This window comes from Neomonachus schauinslandi, chromosome 1 (assembly GCF_002201575.2).
Source record: "Neomonachus schauinslandi chromosome 1, ASM220157v2, whole genome shotgun sequence".
Taxonomy (NCBI): Eukaryota; Metazoa; Chordata; class Mammalia; order Carnivora; family Phocidae; genus Neomonachus; species Neomonachus schauinslandi.
This window is the reverse complement of record NC_058403.1, coordinates 200,543,536-200,556,070: the sequence shown is the minus strand read 5'-3', so window position 1 is coordinate 200,556,070 and position 12,535 is coordinate 200,543,536. Positions and strand designations below refer to the sequence as shown.

Below are 12,535 nucleotides of genomic sequence, written 5' to 3'. Positions count from 1 at the left end.
CGAGTGGGACTTCCCGCTGGCCGAGAAAACTAGCGCCAGAAGAGTAGAGGGTAGACTCAGGGTGGGACTTCCAGCCTGCTCGGGGTGGCCTAACGCCAACAGGACTGAAGTTAGACCCGATGGAGGATTTCTCGCCGCCTAAAGGGCTGCCTAAAGCGTGAGTGTTTGGGCAGCTTCAGGCTCGAGTCCACGAGAGGCACGTCCCACAGGCAGCTTGGGACCCAAGGTGCAGAATGGAGAGTGGGTTGAGGGAGGGACTTCCAGCTGGCGACGGGGGAGTGGGGGGGAGTGACGCAGGCCAGCCTGAGGGCGGAGGCACAGCCGGACGCACCGAAGGGGGCGACCCGGAGAGGTTGCTAGCGCACCGAAGTCACCCCGGGCCAAGGAGCTTTGCTCCGACGGGGCGTGGCCTGGACGGGGCGTGGCCTGCGGTCACCTCCCGCCCCCACCCTCAACCCCAGCGGCCGCCAGACCCGCGGGAGTTAGATCCGCGCGCGCCGCGGAGCCCGGACCCTCCTTCGGACGCTCGGACCCGGCCATGGACTCACTGCTGCCACTACTCTGCCTCTTTGTCGCCGCCGCGCACCTGGCGGGGGCTCGAGGTGAGGCGCCCCCTGACCCCAGCCCAGACCCCTAGGCGCCCTGGCAGCTCGCCTGGCTTGCAGCCGCTCCCAAAGAGAGAACCGAGGGATCCGCTCGCATCCGCAGGCCTGGGTCCCCCTTCGTCAGCCCGGGAGTGGAGTGAGGGGGCGTCGAGGAGATGGGTCCTTGAGACCAACAATGCGGGGAGGAGAGGAAACCTCTCTGTTCTTTTCCCTCCTCAAAGAGAAGTAGGGGCACTTGGAGTATGGATATGAACCATAGGCTCCTTGGGTTCCCCGGGGGGGAACACAGGGGGCCTGTCTCAGCCCTGAAGCACCTGGTCCTGGACCAGGATTAAGGGGTCAGAGCCATCCCCTCTCACATAACTCCTCTCCTCCTCCACACACATACCATTCAGAAAAATTCCCATCTCTAGAATCCCCCTCAGTGGAGAGGGCACTGGATCCATTTCTCAGATGAGGAGACTGAGACACAGACAGGGAAGGGACTTGTCTGAGGTCACGGTGCAGCCTGGCTATCTTAGATAACTCAAGGTCCGAGAAGCCAGGCTAGATTCCAAAGACTTCCCAGTGGCAGCTTGGGCCCCAAGTGAAGGGATGGAAGGTACACTGAGGGAGGGACTTCCAGCCAGCAAATGGATGAAGGAGAATGCAGCTCAACCTGAGGGCAGAGGCACAGCCAACTGAGCTCATGGCCGCTGAGTACCCTCGGGGAGAACTGGGTCTGGGGAGCAAAGCAGACACACAGACTTCCCCAGCCCGTGGTATCTGGGCCAGGTCAGAGGGAAGGATGGGGTGGCAGGAGATTGGGGGTAGGGGTCACAGGGAGGCTTCCTAGAAGGGGAAGGGGAGGTCCTGCATTCCTTGGGGTCAGCCAGAGCTACGTTCTGGCTTCTCAGAGCCTCAATTTTCTTCCCTGTGAAATGGGGATGATCATGGATCATGACAGCACCTTGCATAGAAGGAGCTCACTTCTGAAGTCCCCATCAGCATGCTCCCTTCCCCCCTCTCCCCCCCGCCCCGCTCCTCACCCCTTCCACAGTCACCACCCCCCCTGAGGAGCCCACAGCAACTGCCTGGGGCTTTGAAGGTCCATCACTGCGCCCTGGACAGTCCTCGCCAGCCCTGGAGGACTGGGAAGGTGAGTCAACCTGGGTCCAAGTCCTGACTCTGCTGTGGACTCACTGTGCGAGCTCTAGCTGGTGTGGTCATGTCAGGAGGGGATACAAGGGGTAGAAGGGTCCAGTACCATCCTGGTCCCTGGACATGGTGGCCCCTGGCATAGGTGTCCCAAGAGGTCTAAATTTTAGGAGCAAAGGGGTGAGAGTTCAGGCTTTTTGTCAAGGAGGAAACCAATGTAGGGTGTATGGGGGGTACTTCCTCCCCCCTACTGGAAGCATCAATGCAGGGTGCTTCCAATAGATTCCAGACCTCTAGTTCTGGAAACTGGGTCTCTAGTTTCCTAGCTGGGAAAGTCACTCTTGAGTCAGGAAAGGAGCGAGCACCCCCTGGGGGGGGGGGGGGGTGTTTGATGGAAGCCGAATCTGACCTCTGGGAGGCCAGACCCTTCCCACCTGTGACTTCTGTGATGGGTTCAGCCAGGCAGTGAGCAAGGGCCCAGCTGGCTCTAACCTGGAGCGGCTAGGCGGCGGAAAGCTACAGCTAGGGCTGGTCTCAGCCTGCTGCCCTTGTACCTCCTCACACCTCAGGGGTTCTGAATTCTGAGATGGGGGGCAGCTCAATTCTAAGGTTGGGGACTGGTCAGACAGTGGCAAGATGTCAGCGTGGCAAAATGTCAGCCTGCACCGATGGGCAAGCTCAAGAATTGGGCAGAACTGGGGCTGGTGCTAGGGGAGGACAACCTCCCGCGATCCCTTTATAGCTCCTTCTGCCCGAGAGAACCCTGGATCCTGGCGGGGTCATGGGCGGGCTGGGTTAGCCCGTGCTCATTGGGGGTGGGGTGACCGTTTTAGACAGCAGGGTAAGGCCCTTACCTCGGAGATGGGGGTGGGCAGGCAGCTTCCCGGGCCCCTGTGTGCACTGATGGGGCCCGACAGGCTGCGGCCCGGGTCCCAGCGCGTGCGGTGCCCGCAGAGGCCAGCGAGTGGACGTCCTGGTTCAACGTGGACCACCCCGGCGGCGATGGCGACTTCGAGAGCCTGGCTGCCATCCGCTTCTATTACGGACCAGCGCGCGTGTGCCCGCGGCCGCTGGCGCTAGAGGCGCGCACCACGGACTGGGCCCTGCCGTCCACTGTAGGCGAGCGTGTGCACTTGAACCCCACGCGAGGTTTCTGGTGCCTCAACCGTGAGCAGCCCCGCGGCCGCCGCTGCTCCAACTACCACGTGCGATTCCGCTGCCCGCTCGGTGAGGGCGGGGCCCAGGGGGCGGGGCCTGTGTGGTGACGGGCGGGTCTGGGGAGAGGGCGGGCTCGAGAGCAGTCATGCTGAGGAGAGAGTGGGGATTGGCCGGGATGGGTCATTGGTGGGTGGAGCCTGAATGGGCGGTAACAGAGGAGGGGGCAGGGCTTTGGGGTGGGCGTGGTTAGAAGGAGGCGGGGCCCTTCAGCAGAGCCCCAGGAGCCGGCAGGAACAGATGGGGGCGGGGCTTTGGAAGGGAGGGGCTGCCAATGGGGGCCCAGGTAGGGAACGGGAAGGAGGCCCCAGGAGCTCATCTCCCTCCTGCTGTCCTCATTTGCTAATCTGTCACAGCTCCGTTCTGTGGGGGCGTGTTTTGACCCCAAATATGTGAGGGACGCAAGGGAGAACAGCAGGGCTAACTTCGGGGAGCTTATCTGGGGTTGGGGAAAGTGGGGCGGTACCTCAACTGTGCCTTCGACAGGTGCGCGGGAAGGACAACCGATGGGGGCAGTGGGCAGGGCCTCTCTCTGGGGGATACCCACCCTCTGATGAACTTAGCTGGGTGGGGGGCATCCTCCAGTCCCACATTGTTACCAGATGTGCAGGGAGGCGCAGTCCCTGGAAAGGTGGGCGGCCGCCTCACCTTCCCCCCTCTCCGCCTTTACCGCAGAGGCCACGTGGGGCGCGTGGGGCCCGTGGGGTCCCTGTTCAGGGAGCTGCGGGCCAGGCCGTCGCTTGCGCCGCCGCCGCTGCCCAAGCCCGGCGGGGGATGCGTGTCCGGGGCGTCCCCTGGAGGCTCAGAAGTGTGTACGCCCTACATGTCCAGGTAGGAGGGATGGGGCCTGGAGGAAAGTGTTGGGTTAGAGGCGGAGCCTGGATGTGGAGCGAGGCGGTTTGTAGCGAAGGCTACCTAGAGGGAAGAGGCAGGTTGGGATGGAGCCTGATGGGGCGGGGCTTGAAGGGAAGAGGCGGGTCCTGGAGGGCCAAAACTTGGTCTGGCCCTTCTTTCCCTTCTGGGCCCCTGAGGAGCATTGGTGAATGTGTACATCTGGATGGGTGGACGCCTTGAGGGTCGCGTCCAGGCGTGTGCAGATCCAAGTGGGCATTACCTTGGGTACACCGCCGAGTGTGTGTATGTCCTGCTGGACGTGGACACACACACAAGCAGGCTCATACACTCGGGATGCACACGCGTGGCATTCGCAGCCCCCGCCTGTCCCTCACGCCCACGCGGACACGCGCTCACACCCTGGCAGACACCATGCCCAAGCCCTCCCAGGGCCAGACACCAGGCCAGCCAGGAGGCGACTGGAAATTCCGATTAGCCTGGGCTCCACAAACATGGTCTGGAGACTGCGCCCGCAGAGCCCATGGCAGGGTGGGGGAGCACGATGGCCAATGGGGTAGTGGGGTCCCCACCCTACCCCGCCTGGCTCTGCCCTCCTGACGCCTCTGCCCTGAAGTTTCCAGCGGAATTTTCCATTTTATGGAGAAACCGCAGGATTGGGAGGGGAGGGAGATGTTCTGAGTCCAAGACCCAACCCCTAATGGGGCCCCCAGCCCCTGCTGGACATTTTCTTTCATGCTGGAAGGAGCCTCTCTGTCCTGTGAGAGTCACCTCTCCTGTCCCCTCCTCCAGGGCATTTTCCCCCATCCCTCTGCCCCAGTTCTGACTACTCAACCCCATATCCCCACTCATACTAGGGGCTGCTCCAAGCAGCATCATGCTGAGGCCTCTGAGGGTCACAAAGGGGGGTGTCTAGGCATCTTTGCTGTGGAAGGCCCTCCCCAGGAGGGAGTGAAGAGGCTCCCCTGTCCCTCTGCCTCCCTGTGTCCCCCAGGGTGCAGCTCCAAGACCTGCAGGTGCCCTGACCACATCCTTCTGGGCTCGGTGGTCACCCCATCTGGGCGTCCACTGCCAGGAGCCAGGGTCTCCCTGAGAGACTGGTCTGGCACTGTGGCCATCACTGATGCCCATGGAACCTTCCGGATGCCTGGAGTCTGTGCCAGTAGCCGGGCCAACGTCAGTGCCCAAATGGATGGCTTCTCTGCAGGCCTGGGCCAGGCCCAGGCCAATGGCTCCATGTCTGCTGTGGTCACTGTTGTCCTTAATAAGTTGGGTAAGTGCCCCATGTCAAGGAGGATGAGGGGGCTGAGAAACTAAGAAGGAAATTCTGGATGACACCAAGTACTTTGGAGGATGTGATGCAGCATGAGGTCACTGGGGAAGAAATAAGATGTGACATGTACATTGGAGGAAGCATAACACTAAATATGGTGTCATGGGGGGAATGAATAAAATGTGAGACATTGAAGAAGGTGCGAGGTGAGACAGGGACTTGCAGAGGGAAGCATTAAGATGGGGCACCATCTTGGGGCGCTTGGGTGGCTCAGTCAGTTAAGTGACTCTTGATTTTGGCTTGGGTCATGATGTCGGGGTCATGAGATCAAGCCCCGATATGGGCTCCATGGGGAGCATGGAGCCTGCTTGAGATTCTCTCTCTCCTTTTTCTTCCCCTCCCTGCTAACACACTCTTTTTCTCTTAAAAAAAAAAATGGGGCACTATCTTGGGGCACCTGGCTGGCTCAGTCAGTAGAGCATGTGATTCTTGATCGTGAAGCCTACTTAAAAAAAAAAAAAAAAAAGATGGGGTACAATTTTGAGAAGCCATGGGATGAAATTGAATGGGGAGGTCATCAGAAGAGGCAAAGGTGAAACAGGGCATCCCTGGAAGAGAAAGGATGGGGCCCTGCCACTGGGAAGGTTTGTTGGGAGAAGCTGGGTTGGGGCAGGGCCCTGACCTTTGCCACCTTTGCCCCCAGAGAAGCCCTACCTGGTGAAGAACCCTGAGTCCCGAGTGCGAGAGGCTGGACAGAATGTAACCTTCTGCTGCAAAGCTTCAGGCACCCCCATGCCCAAGAAATACTCCTGGTGAGTGCCCTGCCCCATGCCCCAGGGTCTTGCACACAGCGTTGTGGTTTGACTGGATTTCCCATGATAATGTGGTGCCTCAGAGACTGGGACGAAGCTGCTCTGCAACCTTCCTGGGCTGCGTGTGGGGCCGGGGGCACATGTAGCCCCTTCCCTATGCCAAGGGCCTCCACAGTGTTGTCCACCTGCCACCCAGGTTCCACAACGGGACCCTGCTGGACAGGCAAGAACACAGGTACGGGGCCCATCTGGAGCTGCGGGGGCTGCGGCCAGACCAGGCAGGCACCTACCACTGCAAAGCATGGAATGACGCGGGCACTGTGCGCTCGGGCACCGCCCGCCTCACTGTGCTTGGTGAGCACCCTCAGCCCCCCAACCTTGAGCATGCTCTGAAACTGAACTGAGACCTAACACCAGCCAAAACTCAACCCCAAATGGAGCCCCAACTTTAGACTGCTCTCCTTCCTTGCTGAGTCTGATCCCAGGCCCCCAATGAGCCCCTGGGTTGAGCCCCTGACCCCATTCAGGCCCCCAAACTTGGACTCAAATGGAGCTCTCCCTCTTCCTCTGATCTGATTGATTTCTTGCTCTGCAGCCCCAGGCCAGCCAGCCTGCAATCCCCAGCCCCGAGAGCACCTGATCAAGCTCCCAGATGACTGTGGTCAGCCTGGCAGTGGCCCCACCTACTTGGATGTGGGCCTCTGCCCCACCACCCTCTGCCCCAGCCCCACAGGCTCCAGCTCCCGGTGCGGGTATGCGGGCTCCCGATGCTGCTCTGTTCGCCGCCTGCAGAGCAGGGAGATCCACTGCTCCAACTACGTCCTCCCGGTCAAGGTGGTGGCTGAGTGCGGCTGCCAGAAATGTCTGCCCCCTCGGGGACTGGTGCGGGGACGTGTGCTGGCTTCTGACTCAGGGGAACCCCTGAGCTTCGCCCAGATCCTGCTAGGCCAGGAGCCCATTGGATTCACCTCCTACCAGGGTGACTTCACCATCGAGGTGCCACCCTCCACGCAGCGGCTGGTGGTAACTTTCGTGGACCCCAGTGGGGAGTTCATGGACACTGTCAGAGTCCTGCCTTTTGACTCTCGAGGGGGCGGCGTGTACCACGACGTCAAGGCCATGCGGAAGAAAGCCCCGGTCATCTTAGATGCCAGCGAGAGCAACACGATCCCTCTTGGGGAGCTGGAAGACGAGGCCCCATTGGGCGAGCTGGTCCTTCCCGCGGGAGCCTTCCGCAGAGCCGATGGCGAGCCCTACACGGGGGCTGTGGAGGCCCGGGTGACATTCGTGGACCCCCGAGACCTCACGTCGGCGGTCGCCGCCCCCAGTGACCTGCGCTTTGTGGACAGTGACGGCGAGCTGGCCCCGCTGCGCACCTACGGCATGTTCTCGGTGGACCTCCGTGCGGCCGGCTCCGCGGAGCAGCTGCACGCGGGGCCCGTGGCGGTGCGCGTGAACGCCGGCCAGATCCGCATGGCGGGCCACGTGGAGGCCCTCAAGCTCTGGTCGCTGAACCCCGACACAGGCTTGTGGGAGGAGGAGAGCGGCTTCCAGCGAGAGGGGTCGGCAGCCGCTCGGGTCCGCCGGGAGGAGCGGGTCTTCCTGGTGGGCAACGTGGAGATCCGCGAGCGGCGTCTGTTCAACCTGGACGTCCCCGAGCGCCGCCGCTGCTTCGTGAAGGTGCGCGCCTACGCCAACGACAAGTTCACCCCCAACGAGCAGGTGGAGGGTGTGGTGGTCACGCTGGTCAACCTGGAGCCGGCCCCCGGCTTCTCGGCCAACCCCCGTGCCTGGGGCCGCTTCGACAGCGCAGTCACGGGCCCCAACGGCGCCTGCCTCCCCGCCTTCTGCGACGCGGACCGGCCCGACGCCTACACGGCCCTGGTCACGGCCACCCTGGGCGGGGAGGAGCTGGAGCCCGCCCCCTCCCGGCCCCGCCCGCTCGCGGCCACCGTGGGCGTGGCCCAGCCGCTCCTGGACAAGCTGGGTTACCGGCGCACGGACCACGACGACCCCGCGCTCAAACGCAACGGCTTCCGCATCAACTTGGCGAAACCCAGGCCGGGCGAGCCCGCCGAGGCCAACGGCCCGGTGTACCCGTGGCGCAGCCTGCGGGAATGCCAGGAGGCCCCGGTGACCGCCAGCCACTTCCGCTTCGCGCGCGTGGAGGCCGACAAATACGAGTACAACGTGGTCCCGTTCCGCGAGGGCGCGCCGGCCTCCTGGACTGGAGACCTCCTGGCCTGGTGGCCCAACCCCCAGGAGTTCCGGGCCTGCTTCCTCAAAGTGAAGATCCAGGGCCCCCAGGAGTACATGGTCCGCGCGCACAACGCGGGGGGCAGCCACCCGCGCACCCAGGGCCAGCTCTACGGGCTCCGGGACGCCCGCAGCGTCCGGGACCCCGAGCGCCCCGGCACGTCCGCCGCCTGCGTGGAGTTCAAGTGCAGCGGGATGCTCTTCGACCAGCGTCAGGTGGACAAGACGCTGGTGACCATCATGCCCCAGGGCAGCTGCCGCCGTGTGGCGGTCAACGGGCTCCTGCAGGATTATTTGGCCCGGCACCCACCAACCGCCCCGGCTGACGACCCCGCCGCCTTCAGCATGCTGGCCCCACTGGACCCTCTGGGTCACAACTACGGTGTCTACACGGTCACTGACCAGAGCCCAAGGCTGGCCAAGGAGATCGCCATCGGCCGCTGCTTTGATGGTTCCTCTGACGGCTTCTCTCGGGAGATGAAGGCCGATGCTGGCACCGCGGTCACCTTCCAGTGTCGGGAGCCTCCGGCCGGCCGGCCTAGCCTCTTCCAGAGGCTGCTGGAGTCCCCGGCAACGGCGCTTGGTGACATCCGCAGGGAGATGGGCGCAGCGGCCCGGGCACAGGCTCAAGCCACAGGGCCCCTCCGTACCCGCTGGGGCAGGGCCCAACAGTGACCCGGGCTCTGTACCTGGGAAGTCTCCGGCCCCTTCCCCAGATGCTCCCTTCCCTAGGTTTCTGCCCTCCCCCCTCCCCTGCCCAGAATTCAGAGTCAAGACCCAGGAGTGTCTGGTGTGGAAAGACCAGGCAGGGGACTGTTGCTGTGTGACACAGAATGGCGTTCTTCCTGATGACAGGAGCCAGCATCCTGGGAGATCATCAGGCATCCGACTGGCGCCTGGGGGGATTCGATCCCAGCTCGCATGCTGGCTCTGATTTTATGTGCGTTTTTTACCCCGATTTCAGATATTCTGCCCCTTGAGATTCCCTCCCGACCTTTGCCTGAAGCGCCCTGTGCGTGTCGCTGAGCTGGGTGCTTTGTTGGGTCCTCTGCCCCACGCTTTGCTCTAGGGGTTCTTTATTGAAACGAAGCCCACCGGGCTGGTCAAGGGGGTAAGAGGGGGGTGGTCCTGGCCCAGTGAATATCGGGCAGGGGGGCTTCTTGGTTCCCGGGGCTGAGGGGCACAATTCTCACAGGTTTGGTGCTTGGAGTTGCCCTCCCCGCCAGGGGAGTTGGTGCAGGGAATTAATTAAAGATGCTTCATTTCCAACTCATGGTGTCAGTCTTGGGGAGGGAAGATGGAGGCTGGGGCTGCTAGACCCAGACCTTGGCAGGTGGACACCCGGACATGGGTGTGTGAGCCGCTCAGAGGTCTCGGCCAGGTCCCAGATGGGCCTCAGGCCGGCCTGTGGGTCCTGGCTGAGGCGTGCAGAAGTGTGTCTGTAACACGTGTGTGCAGGGCCGCCTCGTGGGCTGCCCGAGCCTGTGCGGCCCCGACTGCTGAACACGGTAGCTGCCGCCGCCCTGGCCTTCTCATCTGAGCCTGGCTGTGGCCTGCGGCTCCCATCTGGCCCCGGGCCCGAGGGCTGCGGCGGGCGGGGAGGGGGCCCTGGCAGGGGGCGCAGGCCCCAGGCAGCAGGAGCGGAGGCTGCTCTGGACTTCCTCAGCCAGGGCCACGCTGCCCCGCCCTCGGCCCCACCCGGCTGAGGCCTGGCCACGCCTCGGCCACATGGTGACCAGGCTGCCCAAGGCCACGGCCCTGGGCCCTCTCCCTCAGCAGGACTCAGGCTGGAGGCGGCAGAACGTCACTTGCCAGCGCTCTGTGGGCAAGTCCTCCGGGCACCCCGTGGCGCAGGCCCTGTTCTGACCACACCCCCACTTTCCAGACAGAGAAACTGAGCCCCCAGAAGGAGAGGCGAAGGGCTGCCTGCGCTCTGGGGTGAATCCTGGCGGGGAGCAGGGCTGCCTGGATGGCCCAGCAGCCCCCCTCCAGCACATACATGAGACTCCCTTGGCCCCAGGAAAGCGTCGAAGCAGCATTGCTGGGGACCTGGGATGCTAGGCATTGTGCCTCGTTCATCGCCCCAGGGATGGGGTGACAGCAGGGAGTGGGGGTGCAGGGCTGTTCCCTTAACCCAGGGCATACCCACTACCCACTTCCGCTTCCAGCACCTGCTTGCCGGCTCACCCACTTGCTGCCCCCACCCCTCCCATCCACCCCCAACCCCCATCTACCTGTCCAGCATTTGGAGATGTCAGCTCTGTGCCAACATCCAGGGCCTGGAGAGGGCCTGGCCTTGGTAGGGAGATGGGCTCCCACGCAGACCCCAACACACCTGTGGGGGCAGCACTCGGCCCACACAGTCCGCTGGCTCTTGTCCATCTAGAGAACCCTCAGTCTGACAATTACCAACCTCTCCAGCCCTCGTGCCTTTGCTCAGGCCATTCCCTTCGTGGCAACAACCTTCCCCTGCCCAGGGGGTGCCCTTGGGGGCCTAGAGGGTGGAGGAGAATCTGACAAACTCAAGGGCCTCAGCCCCAGTCTCTGACGGTGGGCCTCAGGACTCTGCTGGAGTCGAGGTTTGGAAGGCCCTGGTTGCCAGCACCCCAGCCTCTCCCTGGATAGGCTAAAATGGACTGGAGTGAGACAAGCCTTGAGGCCCCTTGGGAGCCAGGGGGCATGTGCATTTACCCAGAACTTAACTGTGTCTACACCCCTAGCTGACAGGGAGGGCCCGGCTCAGAGAGGCAGGTCCTTGCCCAAGGTAACCTGGGCTCCAAGCTTACCTGCCCCAAGGCCCTGCTTCAGGCTGCCTGGTGGGGTCCCCAGGGACTAGCAAGAGCCAGGGGGCCTCCCCCTGCAGCCGGCGGGTAAAGCTGGCTTCCAGGCTGAGAGTGATGAGGTGTCAGGCTCCATGGCCAAATACCTTTCATTGAGAGAGTGCTGGGGCTGGGGCTGCTGCCAGGCCTGGGGCAGCCGGGTCTGGGGCGCGCAGCTGGCCTCCCTATCCCGGGGCGGGGCAGGGCTGGATGGGCGTCATCTCAAAGCCCCCTCCCCAGGCGCCGTGGCTGGGCCAGGAGGACGAGGGGCTCCCGGAGGGAAGTGGATCGGGGAGGGCATTCCAGGTGGAGGGCAGAGCCAAAGCGAATGCCTGGCACATGGCAGGGACAGCAGCCTCAGCTCCTCCCATCCCTGCTGACACTTTTTAAGAGGGCAGCACTTAACTCCAATTTCCAGATGAGGAAACTGAGTCTCCAAGACAAAGAAGCCATCAGCCTGAGCTGACAGCCCTGTGCCCCTTGCTGCTGCCTTGTGACCCGGCTCGAGCAGAGCCAGGAGTCCAGCCCCCTCCCTCCGGCAATGCTGGCCATCCGCCACCTGGGAAATCCATTGCTCTCCCCCCAAACAGGGGCTGCCAGACCACACCCCCTCAGCCTGGGGAGAGTGGGGGGCACGAGGCCCCCCCCCAGAGACCCTGGCTCCGCCACCCCTGGGGGCAGCTCAGGGCACAAGGAGGCCCTCGAGCCCGCCCACAGCATTTTAGACTTTTATAATTTTAGAACCAGGGATTCTTAAAATTCCTAACACCATGAGTGGGAGAAAAATCTTGGAACAATGCTTAAAACAAGAGAGTCTTAAAACCTCAGAATCCAAGAGGAGGAAGAGAGTCATGAGCACACATTAAGCACTGACTGGATGCAAGCCCTCCCTGCTGCCCCAAGTCCTGACTCACTTCACAGGTATTTAATGTGCATTTATTGTCTTGGGGTTCAAAATAGGCTTGTAGGGAGGGTAATTTTCACACACACAACCCCCATTTCACAGCCCATGTTCACAAAGGAAACAGGGACGCTATACGCTGGGGGGAAGGGCAATGTTTCCCAGAGAAGGGGACATAGGTGCTGGGTCTTGAAGGATGTGTAGGAGTTTGCCCACAGGCAAGGCAGGAAGGGTGTTCCGGGCAGCTAGAATTGTGTCTGTGAAGGCAGGAGGAGGGAATCCTCAGGCGGACATGGAGGGCAGAAGCCGAAGGACAGCATGCAGGGAGATGAACAGAACCTTGAATGCTGAGTGAGAAGCCTGAGCTATCTCTAGCAGGTGATGGAGAGCCACCGAAGGTGCTGGAGCCGAGAAAGGTTACACAATTTCTCATAACAAAGACTCCTCTGGAGCTGTGCAGGACTCAGCTTATTGGAAAGTGTTTCTTTTATGGAATTGTGGTCTGTCTCTTCCCACGTGGCAGCCCTTGTGGGGTCCAAACCCTGCAGGCCGGCGCCCCCTCCCCTCCGGCTGCCTCCTGTCCTGACTGAACATTGCTGGCTCCTCCATCGAGTCCTCGTGGACCTGGCGCGGCCACCCACCACTTCCCCGGCCCCGTCTGTCTC

General features: G+C 62.5%; 1 protein-coding gene across 1 annotated transcript; it reads left to right on the top strand.

Annotated features, from left to right (window-relative positions):
* The first annotated feature begins 538 nt into the window (after positions 1–538).
* On the top strand, positions 539–8,825 carry CILP2 (cartilage intermediate layer protein 2). Its single transcript, XM_021683074.1, has 8 exons — positions 539–602; positions 1,645–1,743; positions 2,697–2,969; positions 3,633–3,788; positions 4,804–5,082; positions 5,786–5,894; positions 6,091–6,248; positions 6,490–8,825. The coding sequence occupies exons 1-8, from the start codon at positions 539–541 to the stop codon at positions 8,823–8,825; spliced, it is 3,474 nt and encodes a 1,157-aa protein (XP_021538749.1).
* The last annotated feature ends 3,710 nt before the right edge of the window (positions 8,826–12,535 follow it).